The 21,031-nt window shown below is 44.8% G+C and overlaps 1 protein-coding gene across 2 annotated transcripts in view; it reads left to right on the top strand.

The window, feature by feature from the left end:
- Positions 1 to 21,031, top strand: part of TSPAN5 (tetraspanin 5) — a 186,496-nt gene that overhangs the window by 148,530 nt on the left and 16,935 nt on the right. Inside the window, exon 3 of one of the 2 annotated variants that reach the window (XM_010358633.2) lies at positions 16,575 to 16,721. The exons of the other annotated variant lie outside the window; for it this stretch is intronic. Within the exon in view, the coding sequence (XP_010356935.1) occupies positions 16,575 to 16,721 (147 nt within the window). The remainder of the gene's footprint in view (positions 1 to 16,574; positions 16,722 to 21,031) is intronic. 2 annotated transcript variants of the gene reach the window in all.

Raw genomic sequence — 21,031 nt, 5'->3', positions numbered from 1 at the left:
GTTCCTTCTGAGTTTCCAGGCTACACATCTGTTTCTCTCTAGGTGGTCCTTGCAGGATGTGGGCTGGAGCCCCTTGTCCATTTTGTTGGTGCTCATCTGACCCCCCTCTGGTGTGTTTTCTGCACCATGGAGAGGAAGCTTTAGGGGCTGTAGAGAGTGTGGCTGGATTGCGTCCTTTCTCCCCTCATCAATCTAGCTTGGGATCCACTGTAGATTATGGTGTCTGCAGCTCACTGAGAATCCCAAGTTGGTTGCAGACCCAACTGGTTACCCCATCCACCTCACCTATGGCTGATTTTCAGAGGCAGTCGCAGGATTCCACAATGACACAGTGATATTTCAGCCCACCTGTCCACCTGCTGAGATCGCTCCAGAGCCTCCATCTAGCATCTTCCCCATTCTGCCCAGCTTGGTTTCAGCTGTACATTTTGATCAACCTCCTCCCTCTATTCCTTCTGCTAAGGCAGACTGTCCATTTGCCCCACCATGCCACCTGGGAAAATTCTGGTTCAGTAGGTCCAGGATAGACACTGGGATGTTCTATTTTAACAAGCCTCCTAGATTGTTGTGACTGCAGTCAAGTTTAGTTATCATTGATAAAAGCCAGTGATATGCCATTGAGCAGGCCAAGGACAGAGCCCAATGACATGTCACTAGAAATTTCCTTTGGGGTTGACACTTACTCACTTATGTGTGCCCTTGGGTGTCATCAGTCAAGCAGTTTCTAATCCATCTGCTTGTCATTACATCAGACTATATTTCTGTGTCTTGTCTTTGTAGATAGATGGTATCTTACACTTTTTTCACTGATTAACTGGCCTAGGCACTTAACTGAACCTAACACTTTCTTATTGAACCCATGCTGGGTCCTGAAGCACATCATTTTCTCACCCAGGTACTTGGGAACCTTTATCAGCAAAGCAAGGACTAAGGCATAATGCATCACTCAATTCTAGAAACATTTTCCTCACTTGGCTTCCAGGATATCACACTCTCCTGGTTTCTATACCTCACAGGTGGTGCCTTCTCACATGGGTTTGCCAGTTCCACCTCATTTCCGTGACTTCATCTTGGAGTGCCCAAGGCTCAGTCTGAGCCTTCACTCATCTTAAGAAATCTCATCTAGACTTGGAGCTTTACACACCATCTGTCACTGATGACGTCCAAATTAATATTTTTGCTTCCAACCTCATCTGAATTCTAGACTCGCATAGCCAGTAGCCTACCCAGCATCCACACTTAAATGCCTAGTGGGCTTCTGAAACTTAACGCATTCAAAACAACACACCTGATTCTCGTGCCCTCCCAGCCTGCTCTTCCCAATTGCAGTTAAAGAAACAACTCCAGTCTTCTACTTGCTCATTCCCAACACGCTGCTTTCTTTTCTCCTCATACCACATTTGGCCCTTCAGCAAATACTGTCAGCTCTACTTTGAAACTATATTGAAAATCTGATTTCTTCTACCACCTCCGCTGTTATACCCTGGTCTAAGTGGCCACCACATCTTGCCTGCATTTGTGCAGAAGCCTTCCAATTTTCTCCCTGCCTCTGCTCTTGCACCCCGATCCTCACCCTAGGGCTGTTTCCATGCAGCAGCTGGAGCAATCCTTTGGAAATGTAAGACAGATCCTGTTACTTCTCTGCTTCTAGCCCTCCAGTGAGCTTATCTTCTCACTCAAAGCCATATATGGTGCCCATGGCCTGTGTGACATTTGCTGTCATACTGTGTCCTTCCTCACTGTGTCCTATGATCCTACTTATCAACTTGCTATTCCTCCCGCATCCCAAAAATACCCCACCACCGCAGGGCCTTTGCACTTGCCCCTGCCGGGCATGCTCTTCCCCAGAAAACCACATCAGTGCTGTCTTTTACTTCCTGGTTTCTTCTCAAATGTCACCTTTGACCCAACCCTTTCTTCCCCTTCCTTGTGTTTTTCCATCTCATGGGACTCATCACTTAGATGCTAACAAGTTTGTTGCCTGGACTTTTTGTTTACCCCTACACTCTAGTATCTAGAACGTTAGATGGCACGTAGCAAGTATTCAAGAGGTATTACTTATGAAAGAATGAATGAGCAAATGAACAATGACAGCATTCTTTAAAACACTGGCTCTATCATGGAGTTACAGAAGTCCGTACTTGCCTCACATCTCCAGTAAGCATACTATATTAGCGATACTTACAGAATAAAAGGAGGTGAATACATGTGGTTTCCAAAGTCTGACTTGAGAATAATACGGGGTTAGAAACAAAATATATATTGTCTATATCAGAAAAGAAAAAAAGTTACTTCTGTTGCAAAAGTGAAAATCTATATATGATTATCTCATTTCATGGAAAAATTTGGGATGCCTTCCTTTTCCATTTTGCCCAACTCTTATGCTTATTACTCAGTTCTTAAGTGGGAGCAAGAGGGAGAGTGATCACTCACAATTAGAAGTAAAGGTATTGGGGCAAGGGAGGACTCAGCTTTTCAGAGGAGGGAAAATGCCTTTCCCTGATCCTTAGTGTGACTTGAATGTTCCCATTCTGCCCCTGCCTCCCTAATACAGCACCTAGCCCACTGAGCAGAGCGGATACCTACTCCTGGCTTATCTGGCCTGGAAACTCCTTGAGGACAGGAGCCTGTCTTTGCCCTTTATTCTCAGTTCCTAGCACAGTGCCCCCTACACAATGGATGCCCAGAAGCTGTTTGTGACTAAGCCAATGAGAATATGCAGAAAGAGCTTTATACATTGTAAAATGCTACACAGGAAAAAAAAATACCGCTTTTTATAAAGGAGTTGCATTTGCACTTCCCTGACTTCTGGATCCCCTCGAGTTAACTTTAAGAGAATGACATTCTGTTTCATAGGCGGGAAACCAAAGCGCAGAGATGTTAAACTGGAAGTCTGGCCCTCTCCCTCCCAGTCCTCTGGCCAGTCCCCCGTCGTCCTCCACTGCACTCACTAGGCTGGGTTCTCTAGGGGTGGTTGGAAGGAAAGAGCTGGTGCCCAGTGCTGATCCCAGTAGGGAGAATGGGAAATTAGAGGAGCTCTAGCCGCCATGTTGCTTTTCTCCTTGGCTTTGCTGTAGATAATGATTCTTCTTCCTGGAGTGTTTTTCCCAGCCCACTGTCTGATTTTAGGTCTCAATGCAGAACCCTCCAGTTCTTCCTCTCACAATTATACAGGAGACTCATCTTGGAAAGCCTTTCCTTATTTGCCCAGAAAGGAAAACTCAGTGAAATTCATTGATTCAGGAATGTCATAGCAGTACAGGCCAGTTTCTATAGCCAGAGGGAGGCAATAGAGGAAAATGGTTACTCCGATGACTTGAGCAGAAAAAGAAAATGGATTTCTTAGCATTGAAACTTATTTAAGGAGACATTTCTGAGATGCTGAAAATACTTCTATGAAGACTTGGTTTTATCGACTAAAAGTAGATTGCGATTGTCTTCCTCAATTATCCCAGTGATTCCCTCAAGTTCTCTGTTGTATCTAAAGAGCTGGAAACCAGCCAGGCACGGTGGCTCACGCCTGTAATCTCAGCACTTTGGGAGACTGAGGCAGGCAGATCATAAAGTCAGGAGACCAAGACCATCCTGGCTAACACGGCGAAACCCCATCTCTACTGAAAATACAAAAAAATCAGCCCGGTGTGGTCGCGGACGCCTGTAGTCCCAGCTGCTCGGGAGGCTGAGGCAGGAGGTGAACCCAGGAGGCGGAGCTTGCAGTGAGCTGAGATCGCATCACTGCACTCCAGCCTTGGTGACACAGCGAGACTCCGTCTCAAAAAAAAAAAAAAAAAAGAGCTGGAAACCAAACAGCTCATGGTCAGTACCTGGAAGCTATGTGATCTGATGTGCTCTAATCAGTAATGTTTCACACACACATGAAGTATATGGGAAGAAAATTTAATGTTTCTCTATGTATTCCCCTTTAAACTGTATTCAGTGGGGTTTCTCAGGGATGCCAATTTAGTTGGGTCAAAATTTCAATGACTTTGTTGTTCACTCTCAGATATCACAGTCCTCCTGTCACTGTGAGGCACAGATCCAGGCCCAGTGATTAGACAGGGCTGGATAATAAAACTCCAAACCTAACTTTGCATTAAAATGTTCTCCCTGCCGAACCCATCTGCCTTGGCCCCTGAGGAGGGGAGGGAACATGGGCCCTTGCCCTCTGTATCTTCCTACTGGCCCCTGGCCCTCCCCAGATGCCTCTGCCCACCGCCTGCCCAGGCAGAAGCTGGGGTGGGCTGTGCTCTCTGGGCCTGACGGAAGTTAAAGAGGAGGATGTTCTGGTCTTTGTGAAGCTCCCCTGCTGAGTCCCTGTGCCTAGTGGTTTCCTTGAGCTTGGTGGCTGTCTCAATTCTAGGTGACCGCCTGGCAGCCCTGGTCGTACCTGGCCACCTTCCTCTCAGCCAGTGCACCTCTGAGCTCTGCCCTCTGAGGTCACTTCTTCGCACGCCTGCGGGCAGCCCTATCTGACAGCGTCCAGGATGACCTCAGGCCACCTCTTCCGTGCTGCCCCCGTGTTTTCTCTGGGACATACTCATCTGGGAGCGAGGTCAGTCCCCCCAGAACAGCCCATGCCTGTCCTCGCCTGCCTCTGATACCAGAGCAGCCGGCTGGCCCTTTGCTCTCTCTAGGTTGCCAGGGCAGGAGGCAGCCCACAGGCCCTTCCTAGGCAGAGTCGGGCCCTAATGGCTGTGTGGGTAAAGTGCAGAGAACTACTTTAGAGCTCCCTGGAGGTGCCCTTGGAACTCCTCCTGAGGTTTAGGGTGAGAAAGAGGCTGTCCACACCCCACCCCCAGGCCCTGGGCAGTGGTGTCACAGCACAGCAACTACTTTCTCCAGAGAAACCTTGCTTCCCCTCTCAGTCCTCCTCTGACCCCTTTGTCCCTGCCATATTTCACCGAGGCACACAAAAGAAAGATGTCCTTTGCCGGCAGTGGTGGAGGTGGGGTGTGGAGGGGAGGTCTTGTCTCCTACTCACTTTGGTTTTCAGATAGCGATCAGTGAAATTGGAGGCAAGAATGTTATAACATCATATTGTGTATTTTTCTTAAAATTTTGGAAACACATGTGTGATGTTACGTTGGAAATAAGAATCCTCCTGCCCGCTGCTACCCCATCTTCCAGCAGTAGATCACAGGGAGTGGTGTGAACCCTGCTCTGGGGTCAGGTGGCCAAGGCTCAGATCCCTGCTCTGTCACTTCCTGACCTGGGCTGCCTGGGCGTGTTAGTTCCTCTCCGTGTCTGTCTCCTAACATGGGTAAGAGTGCCTGCCTGGCTGGTTTCTGGTGAGGGTGAAATAGTCCAGGTAGCCCGGTGCCTGACTGGAGTCACTGCTGAGCAGTATAGTTCTTTTGGTGCCACTTTTGTTCGGGCCTTCAGCAGATCTCACCTGGATCACCCCAGAGACTGCCAGCTGCTTCCATAGCACCTGACTGCCACCTGAGCGGGCTTCTAAGTTCAGAAATGGCCTGGAGCTTCCTCTGCTCCAAACACCTTCAGATGCAAACCCAGCCTCGCCCAATCAGCCTCTTCATCTCCTCTCACCCCTTGTCATGTAGAGGTTCCACTGGGCCAGATCCTGTCACTTTGTCTCCAGTCTTGCTGATAGGACCTTCTGCCCCTCCCCATGCACCCCCATAACACCCACTGCTTGTGCCTCTGCTCTGTGCACTCTGTTCTTAACCATCTCCCCTCTAGACTCAGCTCCTGAGGGTATCGCTGTATGTTTTGCTAGAAATACCCTTGACTAACATAATACCTGGCAACTCACAGGCGATCCTCATGAAAGTATTTGCTCAATAAATGAACGAGTCACATATCTTTGAGGTCCTAGAATAGAGGATCACCTGCCGCTAGTCCAGACTTCACGTTTTTTCACTTGAGTTTTGGGGCATCATGATCAGACGCTGTTTTAGCTCAGGCTGCTGTAACAAAATACTATAGACTGGGTGGCCTAAATCACAAATATTTCTTCCTTACAGTTCGCCAGGCTGGGAAGTCCAAGATCAAGGTGGTGACAGATTCAGTTCCTAGCGAGGGCCCTCGGTTTGCAGCCACCTTTTTGCTGTGTAGTGGCATGGTAGAGTGAGAGAGGGAGGGCCCTGGTCTCTTTCTTTTCTTTTCTTTTCTTTTCTTTTCTTTGACAGAGTCTCTCTCTGTCGCCCAAGCTGGAGTGCAGTGGCGCGATCTTGGCTCACTGCAACCTCCGCCTCCTGAGTTCAAGCAGTTATCCTGCTCAGCCTTCCAAGTAGCTGGGACTACAAGGCACATGCCTGGCTAATTTTGGTATTTTTAGTAGAGGCGGGGTTTCACTGTGTTGGCCAGGCTGGTCTCAAACTCCTGACCTCATAATCTGCCCGCCTCGGCCTCCCAAAGTGCTGGGATTACAGGCGTGAGCACTGCACCTGGCCTCTTCCTTTTCTTATAAAGACATGAATCTCATCATGGGGGTCCCACCCTCATGACATCTTCCAAACCTAATTACCTCCCAAAGGCCCCACCTCAAAATACTACCATACTGGGGCTTAGGGTATAAAAATGTGAATTTGGGGGACACATGAATGTTCATTCCATACCAGAGCCTCTATTAAATCTTTCAGCTTGAACTTTACACCTAGGCAGGAATGTTTCTAGGTATGTTTCCCATCTTCTGAATGTAAATGAAACTATCTGGAATGGCTGAGAGCAGGGGTGATTTCTGAAAGGCTGCCCTTTTGCATGTGGCTGTTTCTATGTTGATGGGGCAGTCGCTCCCACCAGAGTGGGTAGGGATGGTGGTTTCCCTGCCTGTGAGCAGTGCCAGCTGTTGGAACTTGGTACCGCTGGCCTCCCCAACAGCTACTTGATTGCAGGATTTTATGGAGACCTGAAAGATGACCGCCCCTCCTCCTCCTCCTCTCCTCAAAGGCAGGTCATGGCCACTTTTTAATCTGCAAAAAAAGCATTACTTGAGTTTCACTGATGACCTTTTTTGACAAGAAAAAATGGGAAGGAGCCATGCATCTTTGAAACTGCTTTTATCCTTGTGTCTCTTTGTCAGGCATGAACTAAGCTGCTCTTGCTCCCTTACATCTCCCTGGACTGTTCAGGCCTGACAAGCTTTCTTCTCATTCCTAGTCGTCGCTCTGGCCTCTGCAGCAGTTCCTTAGGTAGACGGATGTTTGGAGTTTTACAGAGTGGCAGAGCATCTTTGACAAGTTTTTATAGGGACAGGTTCCTCTGTGGCCCTGTGGTCTCTGTTTGGTCTTCCTGTGTATACTGTTTAGAACTACATTTCCAACTCTCCAGGACCACCCCTCTCTGAGTAGCTGTATTTCCTTTGAAATGTCATTCCTTGTTACCCTTTCTCACTAGGGAAATGCTTCTCTATCTCCTACTCTAGGAAAACTGTTGTCAGGAGGATCTGGTTTATGGAGGGGTGGGTGAATCAAGAGCCAGTCTCATAAATCTCAAAGGGGTCCATCTGGCCTAGCTTGGGTACACATTTCATAGGCCTGTCTCTCTCTCTCTTTCTTATCCAGCAGTTGGAAGGAATGTGCTTGTATATGCAAAAGCAGAAGAGTCCCAGACCTTGGGGTTTATTAATGCTATTTTTGTATTTCTTTTCTGTGTGGGTTGAGAGAAGAAGCTTGCCAGGTGGCACACAGAGGCTCCTCTGTGCTGGTGATGAAAAAAAACCACAGACACTCCTGAAGTTTATTGGTGTGGAACCCTTCTGGAGTTTTGTTTGCCTTTTCATTTCTGCGTGTGCATAGAAACCTCTTTCAAGAAGAAATAGTTGCTCAGAACATATTCCTTTAATTGCAGAAACATGGGGAAGAAGCTGCTTAAATTCCAGAGACAGCTGAATGAATAAGGCAGTAATGAGGAGAGGGAAGCTTGGCTGGTTTGTCTTTTTTTTTTTGAGATGAAGTCTATCTCTGTCACCCAGGCTGGAGTGCAGCAGCATGGCTCACTGCAAGCTCTGCCTCCTGGGTTCACACCATTCTCCTGCCTCAGCTTCCCGAGTAGCTGAGACTACAGGCACCCACCACCACGCCTGGCTAATTTTTTTGTATTTTTAGTAGAGACGGGGTTTCACCATGTTAGCCTGGATGGTCTCGATCTCCTGACCTTGTGATCCACCTGCCTCAGCCTCCCAAAGTGCTGGGATTACAGGCATGAGCCACTGCGCCTGGCCAGGTGGCTGGTTTTTCACATTCTTACTGAGACATACTATGTTCATCAAACCACTGAACAGCCAGATCTAAAGAGGATAGAACATAGTTTAGCCACTGGAAGTTCACTCCGGAGTGGTGACTGACAAGCAGTGTGCCAATCAGCACCTCAGCCACAGAGGTATCCTTTCTCCTGGTTCCATGTGCCACCATCGTGGCAACACAACTGCTAATTGGCAACACCACTGCTGTCTTACCGCAGTCACTGACTCCTCCCTGCTCTCTTCTCTGCTGCACCACTTCTCAGTACCTAAGCTTCCACCACTCATGACTTCTGCCTACTCGTGGCTTCAGCTTCTTCATGGCCTCCCCCTTCTGCCTTTTCTCTCCATGTCTTAGATTATTTCCAATTCTCCCCCCAAAAAGATCTTACTAACAAGTCAGTGATGGTCACCTCTGTTAGGCATGATCATCAGGTGTGGCCATGGCTTTCCTTAGAGGGGGTCAGGCAGGGCAAGGAGCCAGAGCAAAACAGTTTCTTCTCCAGAGCAGTTGGGTTAGACACTCCTGGGTGCTTCTACAGTGTCTGGTGTCTTCCTTTTGTTCTAATAATTATATTATTAATATAATAGTGATAACCGATGATGGCAATACACTTTTACTGAATTCTTACTATGTTCAAAGCACTTCACATTGTGTTTGGGTTTACTTGGATTGTCTCTGTCATCTTCATTATAACCTTAGAATGTAGAGTACCATTTCACAGATATAGAAATTGAGGCTTAGGCAGATGAGGTAATCTGCCTAAGATGACACAGGTAGTAAGTGTGATCTTAGGCAGGTTACTTCATCTCCTAAGCCTCAATTGGGCTTAGGATTGGGTTTCAAGACAAGCTAGTCTGTATTATAGTGTCTGTCTGTCTGTCTGTCTCCCTCATCGTCCAGGCTACCCCACTGAGTTTTGGATTTACTTGGATCCCAGGGGATACTGGAGGTGAGCCACATTGGCTTAAGTACAGTTCAGGAGGAGGTTGACTCTGGAATGCTCTCTCTGCGCCACTCTAGAGCAGGCTAGCCTTAAGTGGCTGGAATATCACAGTCTCCCTTGTACCATGATGGGTGCAAATGGATACATTGTTGCTTGTTGGCTCTCTAAACTTCTGTTATAATGCTATTGCCTCAGACATGGACCAGTAATGTGTCTTATTTCTTCCTAGACATATATTGGTCTTTTTGCTAAGTTAGGAGAGATGCTGTCTGGTTCCTAGTGGATAATGGAAATCTTCTACTGCAGAATCATCTCTTAAAGGCCTCAAATGGATAAGCCAGAGCTAGTTGTCCAAAAGCTAATTTGCAGAATGGACAATTTGTTGAATATATTTTTTCTTTCAACTTTTTAAATTGACTGCTATTCATTTTGTCTTTATAGCAGCATTTTATGTTATGGTCAATTTGTTTTTTGCCTCTGCTGCCTGCTGCAACAACAGCTGTAGACTTTAGAGGCAGGAGAAGAGAAGATTAAGGATGCTAAGAAGAATACTGACATAGCATATAGTCTGCATATGCAGAATTCTTATGAATACATTCATTTATATCAGTTCTTACTAATAAAATCTTAATGTATTAATAAGATATATGTATAGGAATTCTTCCCACACAGCATTCTGAATCGATCATCTTGAATATATTTTTCTCATCACCTGCAGTCTTGGTCTCTGGCTCTCTCTCTTTCTGAATCTTTCTCTTTCTGCTACTACTGTTCAGAATCTCACTTTCGTATGTCAAATAAAACAGATGGAAATAACTATGTGTGGCCCATTACTCTGCTTCTTGCTCATTTATCCTCGTTCCAGTTAGATTCAGCTTCATGGGATATTTTCTGATGTTATGTGCAAAATCTAGTACCCTTGACATCTTTAGCCCCCAGGGCTTGCTCTGCTTTTAGGATTCAGGTAGGAGAAGGATGAGAACTTCCTATGGAATATAGATGCCAAGCTCTGTGTGTGCCCTTGTGGCATAAACAGGTACAGAAGGGAGTAGTCGAATAACATTTTGTATTTATTTGCTTATTTATGTTTTATTACTTTTTGAGATGCGATTTCACTCTTTTGCCCAGGCTGGAGTACAATGATGTGATGATCATAGCTCACTGCAGCCTCCAGCTCCTGGGCCTAAGTGATCTTTCTGCCTCAGCCTCCCAAGTAGCTAGGACTACAGGCACACACCAGTGCACCTGACTTATTTTTAAATTTTTTCTAGAGATGGGGTCTTGTTTTATTGCCCAGGCTGGTCTTGAACTTCTGGCTTCAGGCAATCCCACTACCTCGGCCTCCCAATGTATTGATTTTTTTCCGTGTTTGAGGTTTTGAAAGTTGGTATTTAAACTCAAGGGCTGAACATTCAAGTTTACATGAAGAATTGGAAGTCAAACCATGTTATGCATTATTTGTCAGTAACATAGACAAAGCACCTAAAAGTTCCATAAAGCTTCCCCAGAACTGCTCATTTCATTGATGACACTGAATTCATAGTGAGTTAACATGAATGAAGACTGTTTACACTGGCTTAATTACTACGTTGACTTGAAATATCAGCCAGCTGGGGAAAATGACCATTTAAAACCTGGTGTATCCCTTTGCTCCCTGTACCCACATTTTTTCCCAGCTTTGGCCACGTGTGTGTGTTTCTGTGTGTCTATGTGCGTGTCTGTATGTACATGTTTACATGCCTGTGTGTATGTGTTTACATGCATGGAGGACTGAAGCATAGTTTATTCAAAGCTTTTGTGTTGTGCAGGACTTCTTAGATGCAAATGAAGACCCAAAGAGAATGAGTGTAAGCCATCAAGGGAGTGTATCTAAGGCTCCTGGAGTGACACATAGAGCTCTAGGGCAGGCCTCAGGAACCACTGGTTTGGGAATTTATAATGCCATCTGGATTTTCCCTCCCTACTCTTGTTCTTTGTTTCTTCCTGAGCACTGGTTTTCTACTTCTCACTGCAATCTGACTTTCTTCACGTGGTAAGAAATATGACGTGCTTCACAAGTCTCTGGAGTTTGGCATTTTAGAGTCTCAACCACTAGAGAAAAGTGCCTGTTCTAAATCCTGGCACTTGAGGAAGGGAATCCAGGCTTCTCAGGCCTCACCAGGCCAGTGGGATCGTATGAGATCCTGGCAGCTCTGAAGAGTCATGGAGAGAAAGGAGGGGCGAAGGCATCCTTACAAGGAGGAGGGGGTACTATTCCCAGAAGAAGAAGCGGGGGGCCTTAGGTTCCCAGAAGACCAGGTGTCTGCTGGTGATGTTCTTGCACATTCCTAAGGATTTACCGTGAATCTGAGTGCCTGTTTTAAATTACTTGGCAGACTTAATTGTAATCTTAGATTTTTTTTTTCTTACAGCTTCTTGTCAACAACAAGGTTTAATTATAATTACTCTTCAGCAGGCATATACTAGCACTTCTTACTCTTCTGTCAAATTGAGCTTAATGAAATGAAAAAGTCCAGAGAGAGACCCCATCTTTAGGACAACAGAAGACTGAACAGTCAACTCCCCATCGTTTTTGTAATCCAAATCACTGTTGTCAGGATTATGTTCAGCTTTTTTGTTTTGTTTTGTTTTGTTGTTTTTTTTTTTGACAGAGTCTTGCTCTGTCGCTAGGCTGGAGTGCAGTGGCTCAGTCTCAGCTCACTGCGACCTCTGCCTCCTGGGTTCAAGCGATTCTCCTGCCTCAGCCTCCCGAGTAGCTAGGATTACAGGCACGCACCACCACACCCAGATCATTTTTGTATTTTTAGTTGAGACGGGGTTTCACTGTGTTGGCCAGGATGGTCTCGATCTCTTGACCTGATGATCAGCCCACCTTGGCCTCCCAATCCCTCCATGTAGTCAAAAGCAATAAAAACTGCTGCTCTTCAGCGAATGTTGGGAAATTGTGCAGAGATGAAAGAATAAGTCTGTTTTTCTCTCCTGCTAGGTAAGTAAGCCTAATCCCAAGGGGAAAAATACTGGCTGTTGGGCATTGACTTCCACATTCACTTCTTGTGTTTCAAGATTTGAGGTAGTGATGATGGTTAATAATATATTCTTGAAAAATGCTGAGTGGATGTAAAGTGTTCTCACCACAAAAATGATAACTATGTGAGGTAATGCACGTGCTAACTAGCCAGATTTAGTCATTCCAGTATTTATATATACACACACCTCAAAACATGGACATGTACAATACATACAATTTTCTTTTTCTTCTTTTGAGATGGAGTCTTGCTCTGTCGCCCAGGCTGGAGAGCAGTGGTGCGATCTCCGCTCACTGCAAGCTCTGCCTCCGGGTTCACGCCATTCTCCTGCCTCAGCCTCCAGGGTAGCTGGGACTACAGGCGCATGCCGCTACGCCCTGCTAATTTTTTGCATTGTCAACAGAGACGGGGTTTCACCGTGTTAGCCAGGATGGTCTCGATCTCCTGACCTCGCGATCCGCCCGCCTCGGCCTCCCAAAGTGCTGGGATTACAGGTGTGAGCCACCGCGCCCGGCCAATACATACAATTTTATGTCCATTTCAGTTTTTTAAAAATTTAAAATAATTTAAATAGATAGATAAAGGATATATTCTTTCCACCCAGGAAAAAAAAAGATTTGAGTTAGTTTTCAGCTGATAACTACATGGGTCTATTCTGGATTCATTAAAAATACAGTTCTTGGTAGTGTTTCCTATGCTTTGTGGGAGATTAGTTCCCCTTCCCACTCTGTAGTATCTGTTTGCAGCTCTATGTTTACCAGAATTTAGGATTAAATAAGTCGAACCTGCAGTCCAGCCCAGCCCCCAAATGATTGTTGTTTCCGTGGAAACAGTTGAAGGCCTTTTAATTAAAACTGCCTCTGCAGGCTGGGGAGAGTAAGTATTAAAATGAGTTTGTCTGAGTAGGCAATTTTCATCCTCCAAATTAAACCCAGAGAGTGCAAATGATCTAGGAATCTCCTGACAGTTGGGATCATACTTCTTTGTCTTTGGGGGAGGGATTATTTTGATATTCGGGCATAGGTATGTTTGCTAGCTTGCTGCTTGCTTTGCTGAGTTGCGCAGATCATTGTCTTTGTTACCCACGGAGCTCTTCATGTACAACCATGGATCATGGGCGAGGGTTTGGGAGCAATCTGATCTTTGTTCAGACTTGGGAGCTGCAACTAAAACCATTAAAAATGGATGAAATCATAGAACACTCTTAAAGTTGAAAGGAATCTTAAAGGTCATTAAGGCCGAATTTCCCATCCACTTTGGAAATCTTTCCTAGAATGCTGTTGACAAAGGTTCACAGCATCCGCTCCCCTGTTGGGGAATCCCGTATTTCTCAGGGCAGCCTTCTTTGGTTCATTGAACAGACTTGGTGATATTGTTAAGGGGGTCCTTGTTCTTAGAGCTCCCAAGATGGTGGCGGCCGCTTCCAAGATCGTGGCAAACCTGTTGTTCTCTGACCTGGGGTTCTTGGCCTCAGGGATTCCAAGGAATAGAATCTTGGGCCATGTGGTGCGTGTTATAGCTCTATTCAGCTCGCTTGGGATGAACCCCGGGCGCTTAGGCCATGCAGGAACAATGGCGATCCTCCAGCCCGATTGGGAGCGGCAGTGGGCGCCTTGCTGGATCAGGAGCACAGTGGACACCCTGCCGGATCCAGAGGGGTGGAAGTCAGCTGTGGCGTCTACAATGACGGCAATCAGCAGTGGTGGAGGGCGAGCGAAAGCTCAGTTCAAACCAGAACAAACACGGACCAGAGAGTGTGCAGTTGCAAGATTTAATAGAGTGAAAACAGAGCTCCCATACAATGGGAGGGGACTGAAAGGGGGTTGCCCACTCCCAGCTCGAATGCCTGAGTTTATATCCCGATCACTGTCCCTCCCTCTGTGCTCTCAGGCGATATATGATTTCACTATTTGTTTACCTCCTGCTTTAGCCTGATTTGTATTTTAGTGAGCCCTCTTTACTACCTGATTGGTTGGGTGTGAGCTGAGTTACAAGCCCCTTTTTAAAGGTGGTTGTGGTCACCTTTCCCAGCTCGGTTTAGGAATTCTTAGTTGGCTTAGGAAATCCAGCTAGTCCTGTCTCTCAGTATTAGAAATGCCTCTTTATGATGGAACTGACGTTTCTGTCAGTTCTGCTACTGTCACCTTTTCTTTCTGGTGCCAAGTTAACTGTGTCTTATTCTCCCATAATTAAAATCTTTTAAGAATGTTTTCATGTATCCCCAAAGTCTTCTCTCTCTTCCCGTGACTGAGAAGGTACATAACATGAAAACTTCAGGTACTAACATCTGTGGTTAAAGGCATTCTTGGGGGAGAGGCTGGTATCCTAACAATCCTGGGCCTTTACCACTGTTGCTTGGATTTTTTATTTTAAGTTTACTTTTATAGAGAAAGGGTCTCACTCTACTGCCCAGGCTGGTCTCAAACTCCTGGCCTCAAGTGATCCTCCCGCTTCAGCCTCCCAAAGTGTTGGGATTACAGGTGTGAGCCACTCCACCCAGCCTGTTGCTTGGGTTTTGTCTGACTTCTCTGGCAAGTTTTTTCTCAGCATCATGTGTATAGGTGTAGAACTGGTTTGAGTATTTCTGTGTTTTCCTTCAACCTTTTCCCCCTGGAGTAAGTATTCATAGTTTGCTGCTTGGAAACCCAAGAAACAAAACTGGATCAAACCTTCGGTCTGTGCAGCCTCGTGAAGGGTGTGGTTGCCTTCTTTGATGTCACCTCAGAAGTTAATGAATATACCCTCAATCCCAACTGCTTTAATAGCCTTTCAGCCATTTGTCTGTGACATTAAACCTTAGACTTTTTAAAATTAGGTTTAAGTTTTACATTTTAAGAGTTCTTTATTCCCCATATGCATTCTGTTCTTAATATCCTATTATTGTTCGTAAGTTGACACCCCGCTAAAGGAAGAAACAGGCAGAAAAATAGAACAAATGAAATATGCTTCTCCAAATGTTCCTACCTGCAACCTTTAAATGGATTAAAACTTAAAACTCCTAAGTTCAGATGTTGATTAGTGCTGACTGGGATGTACTGGGAAGCAAGTGTGTGGCCCTTGCTTGGTACTGAAATAGATATTGTATACTGGTTTCAAAGAAGCAATAGCGTCTGTCACCTTCAGCCAGTCACCAAACTGCTCTGAGTTCCATTTTCCTCAAGTATAAAATCAGATGATTGCTTCCTGTTCTTACAGGTTATTGGGAGTGCTTTGAAAATAATTTTTTTAATTATTAAGGCTTTATAGCAAACTATACTGTGATGCTCTGGAGGTATTTTGATTTGAGAGTACCAAACAACTTCAATAAAATTAAAATATTGGTGATATTGACTGTTTAAGGACCATGCACATCCACAGGTTCAAAATAATCTTGTAACATAGGTTCTAGGTGGTATTTGATGTAGTATCACACATAAGGGAAGAGGGGATTTCAGTAAAGAAATGTCATTGTGGAAAAGTGAAATTACTCGGGGTCTGTTTGGTGTTCTTCTGGCAGAAGAATAAGAGTTGAAAGTGAGGAAGTAAACTTTGATTTGTAAATCTTTTAAATTTCAACTCAAAGGAAGGTGGTAAGAAATACCCCAAATAGCAAGCTTCAGAACAGCCACCAGAGCAAACCACACAAGGCTTTTGGGATCTCAGGCTAATAAAGGTCTCCCATGAAGCTCAAGAGTAAATCCTGAGGTACAATTTTTTCTTGAAAAAAAAAAAAAATTTGTGGGTGTTTGTAATTGGGACCGGCTGCTGTGTTAGTTTTCAGCTTCTAGCTTGACCCTATTTCCAGAGAAATGCCAAGGGCTTTGCAGTAGGCATTTGTCTAACTTCTGCGTGTCCTAGGTCTTAAAGATGACCTCCCCGCTTTCTGGGGGGTCATGGGGTATGTGTGTTTTTTATGCATCTGTCTTTTTTTTGTTTGTTTGTTTTTACTGAAGACCACTTATATTTGCAGACATTGAAACCAAAGGTAGCACCACATCTTCTCCTTACAGGGTCTGAGGACAGTTTCTTGGCAATTTTTTTTCTACATATAGTTTTCCCAAAAGTATGAACACATTTAGACATTGGAAAGAAAGCAGTTTCCCTCCCTCCTTCCCTCCCTCCACCCCTTCCTGCCTTCCTCCCTTCCTTCCCTCCTCCTTTCCTTCTTTCCTTCCTTTTCTTTGTTTCTCTCTTTTCTCTATCTTTCTTTTTCTCTCTTTCTCTCCCTTTCTTTCTCTCTCTTTCTTTCTCTTTATCTTTTTCTCTTTCTTTCCTCTCTTGAGTATTCATCACATACCTGATAATCAGATGCCCTCTGAAGGTTTTCTTTGGGAGGGGAAAGGACAAATGCAATAGTCTTTACATGTTGGAAAACTGACCCCACATCCTGGTGCCTTGTTGTGTGTTCTTTTCTGCTCCCAGGGAGTTCTGTCCAACATCTCTTCCATCACCGATCTCGGCGGCTTTGACCCAGTTTGGCTCTTCCTTGTGGTGGGAGGAGTGATGTTCATTTTGGGATTTGCAGGGTGCATTGGAGCGCTACGGGAAAACACTTTCCTTCTCAAGTTTGTAAGTATCCCACTGTCTACTCTCAGATTGAGAGCCAAAACGTTACCTTCCATCAGGGGGTCACCCTATCTACAGCCAAGACAGTGAGCTGTACCAAAGGCACTGGCAAAAGTAGGGCCCAGGTCATTATTTTCTTTTGAGAGAGCTCTCTAGCCCTGATTCCCAGTTGTGCCTCCTTAATAAGTACACCACCACCCCCACGACTGCACCGTGCCATCCATGGAGATTTTGTGCATATATATCACAGACTTAGATTCCATTCCCTAAGATATCTTCAGGACTAAGGTAGGTATATGTATTTTTCTTCTAATTGATTCCTCCCCACCGTTTTAATGCACATAGTAAGTGGGGAGCTGTGCAGGCCATTGGTTTGGAGAAACCAGGCAAAAGCACAGTGACTGTGGCCTGTCCAGATTAAATCTGTTAAGCAGTAGGTTCTGCTAAATATGGCGAAACACTAAAAGGTAAAGCTCCTTTGTCCTTAGCTGGTACAAAGTTCTCCTTTGTAATTTTTAGATGTGGTGGGGTTGGTGTGATCACTGTCTGAGTGAATGTTTGTAGAGGAGAGTTTTCACCAGGGGGTTCATTGGTATTTAAAGTTAAAATAGAGAATGAAAAGTGAAAGCCTTTGTGTTGGAGACTTCTTTCAAAGGAGAAAAAAATGGCATGTGCCATTTATGTATCTTAAATAGGGTTGTTGAATGTAGCCAAATGTGCCTGTCAGCGTGGAGTTTGGCACTCTGGTGGGCGTCTGAATCATAGCCCTCTATACGAAGCATCCATTCCCCTTTCTAAGAACAGAGAAAGGATCCAAAGCACCCACCTTCATTTGTTGAGGAAGGATGGTAGAGATTTCTGGAGAATGGTTGTAGTGTAATATTTCCTGTTACCAGAATTATTCCCAACTTTTATTGACACATCATCATCCAGGGACATTTTCATTAAAAAAAAAAAAAAAATCCGAGAAGTAGTCCAATAGTCATGTAATGTGTGATTGTCTTCCCCAGCATTTCTGCCACATCATCCTCCAGCATCTTTTCTTAAACATCCCTGAGAAGAGGGTACACGCTGTGCCCCACCCAGGGCAGCCCATTTCTGAGCAGCTCTGGCTCAGAGAATCTTTTGGAGGCTATTTAGCCTGAAAATTAGCATGACTCATTCTAACAAGGAAAACCAAGGGCTACCTGGTCTTACAGATACATTCACAAGCAGCTGGTTCTCTCTTGTGGATACACTGGACCACAGTGGCTGTAGCTAGTTTCCTAAGACTCCATCTGCCTTATCTGCCAGATCCCTCCTTTGCTACACACACACACACACACACACTCTCTCTCTCTCTCGCTGTCTCTTTCTCTCTCTCACACACACATACACACATAACCAAATGCTTCATTCTTCACCTAGTCAGAAACCTGGGGAGCCCCCAGGAGAGCTCTGTCCCAATCGCTACCTGCCAACCTGCCAGTCTTCTTGGCATGAGGCATCTCAGTGCTCCCGTGCTCAGCTCACCTGGCCAACTTACCTCGCCACCTTTCCTGTAGCCTGATTGGGTCCTGGTCATACTCATCTGTTGCCACTATTTTATCGGTTTCAGCCTCCATGCCCCAAAATGTGGGATCCTTTTTTTTTTTTTTTTTTTTTTTTTTTTTTTTTTTTTTTTTTTTGAGATGGAGTTTCACTCTTGCTGCCAGGCTGGAGTACAGTGGCGTGATCTTGGCTCACCGCAACCTCTGCCTCCTGGATTCAAGTGATTCTCCTGCCTCAGCCTCCCGAGTAGCTGGGATTACAGGAGCCTACCACCATCCCTGGATAATTTTTTTATTTTTAGTAGAGATGGGGTTTCACCATGTTGGCCAGGCTGGTCTTGAACTCCAGACCTCAAGTGATCCACCTGGCTCAGCTTCCCAGAGTGCTGGGATTACAGGCATGAGCCACTGCACCTGCTCAGTCCCGTTAATTGTGATTTACTTTAATGTAGTTTCATTTATAGTGGTAACCCCTTTAATATAGTTTATCATTTCTTATAATTGAAATGTCTAGTGTTGACTGAATAGGCAGAAAAACTACACATTTCTCTAAATCAGCACCTTAATTTATAAAGTCTCATGTTGGAAATGAAGAGAATTGTATTGTTTCTTGGCTTTTAAGACTTGAAAAATATCTTAAATGGCCTCTCTCCATTTAGTACAAACAATAAAAACTGGCCTGGAATAATCTTCGAACAGGAGGTATGAGATAAGTAGTAAATAAACGTCCACAGGACTCCAAATAGCTCCAAAGATCTGATGTCCCTAGGAGAACTGCTGAGGGAAAATCCAGGAACTAAGGTACTGCAAAATGGAAACAGACCTTCTTAGCTGACCGAGGCTCTAGGATGAAGCTTGTGAGTCAGTCTCTGCACCTTTGGAAATAGAGGAAATTAGCTCAGCAGGGCCTGGGGCGTGTAGGTATCTGCCAAATATTTTATATGAATTGAATTTGGACTCAACTTTTGGTATGTATATTATGTAACATGAAGAGAAAATTTACCAGGGGAACTGTAAAATGCAATTAACCTTTATGGAGGTGAGAACAAAAAGCAAATTAAAATCTTTCCCTGACTTGGTGTTTCCTGCGTGTGCTCATGCATGATAGCTATAATTTTGTCATTTCTGTACTGTGATAATTCATAATTCATATTTACATGCTTAAGGTGGTACCTAATACAGGGCAAGGAGTTATTTACACTGTAGGGTAGGCATTGAGCAGAAGTGGTGTGATATTTTTTCTGGTCATTTTTCTAGATTGGGGAAAGTTTAAATTGAAATTTTTGGCATCACCGATGATAATTAAGAACTGTTTAAATTCCATTTCTGGTGAGTTCATGAAGGATATGTAACCAGGATCTCTCGGGAAACCTGAAGGGCTGAGCTGGAGGGTCTAGAATTGGGGCCTAAACCTGGGAGTCCAAAAACTTTGCCAAGCACTTACTTCCACCTTCCACCCCTCCTCCCATGCCCTCACAGAGCAGACATTAGATGTCTGCAGATCCCCACTCCCTGCCCTAGCCTTCCTAATCATGTAAGACTGGGACATCTTTGAAGGCAAGGGGTATGGTCTTATTCATCCTTGCTTCTGCAAAGCCCACCTCCCTCAGGGCCTGACCCATTGTGGGTCATTCAGTAGATGTTTGCTGAATGAATAAATGCTTTTTGTCTTTTGTTCTTTTAATGAGTAACTGTTGTTTCCTTTGCACCACTCCCCAATACGTTTTTCTCTTGGCCAGCAGCTCCTTGTCAGCTTGCTGAAGATAGAGCCGCAGACCACCTGAGCACCCCCTGCCTCCTCAGCTGCTCACTGTTCTGCATGTTGCCTTGAGGACCTCTGCCCAGCAGTTGTGGCACCATGTCACCCTCTCTGCTGTTGTCACCAGAAGTTTACCCGCAGTGTACCCTCTGTTCATTGTATCTTCTCTGCTCAGTGTACCCTTCACAGCTCATTTCTCATAATCTATTTTAACAACAAATTTTGAAAAGGTTAAGAATACAGGATGGTAGGAGGTGGAAAAAACAGTGGGCGTGAGCAGTAAGTCGATATGACTAAGCTGAGACTCTTCTGAGTCTTCTAGATGGAAGGGAAATTTCTCCAGAGTTACGGGCAGTTACCACATTGCCTCATGGTCTTGAGCCCTTCTTTTAGACCTGTTGTTGTCTACATTAAGCAGAAGTCTCCCCTTGGCTGCATTTTGATGTCACTTAAAAGCTTGCTGGGGCCCATGCTTCCTAGAGGAAGGCAAGCACAGCTAGCATTCCCAGGAAAGCCTTCAACTCAGGGGTTTCATTTTGTTTTTATGATGGGAAATAATTTTCATTTCACAGTCACTGCCCATCCCACTACTTCCTCTTTGACCCCTTCATCTAAGATGAACACATCTGTTACTTTACCCTGTATAGTAGGTGCAAAAGAGAATTAAAATGGTGTCTGAATCCATAAAAGGAATATATTGCATAGAGAATCAAGGCCACAGTAACAAATGACAGGCGATCTTAAAATATTGGAATAATCTATCTTTCAAGTTACAGAAGCTTACTAGAGATGATGTCAGGTCATTGTTCAAGCATCTGGCAGTACATTAATCATGAGAAATTCATTAGGCCTTAATGTGGGTCTAATGAGAAATTCTTATCCATGTTTGCTTATGGGCTTTGTTGGTTAATTACCAAATGGAACACTAGAGACCCTAAAATGTGATTATGAAATGATTTTTAAAAGTCCTTTCTTGGAGTGTAATATTCTATTAATGAATCAGCAGAAACTGAAGATTATCTACT

Source organism: Rhinopithecus roxellana, chromosome 2 (assembly GCF_007565055.1).
Source record: "Rhinopithecus roxellana isolate Shanxi Qingling chromosome 2, ASM756505v1, whole genome shotgun sequence".
Taxonomy (NCBI): domain Eukaryota; kingdom Metazoa; phylum Chordata; class Mammalia; order Primates; family Cercopithecidae; genus Rhinopithecus; species Rhinopithecus roxellana.
This window is presented reverse-complemented; position numbering and strand designations above follow the sequence as displayed.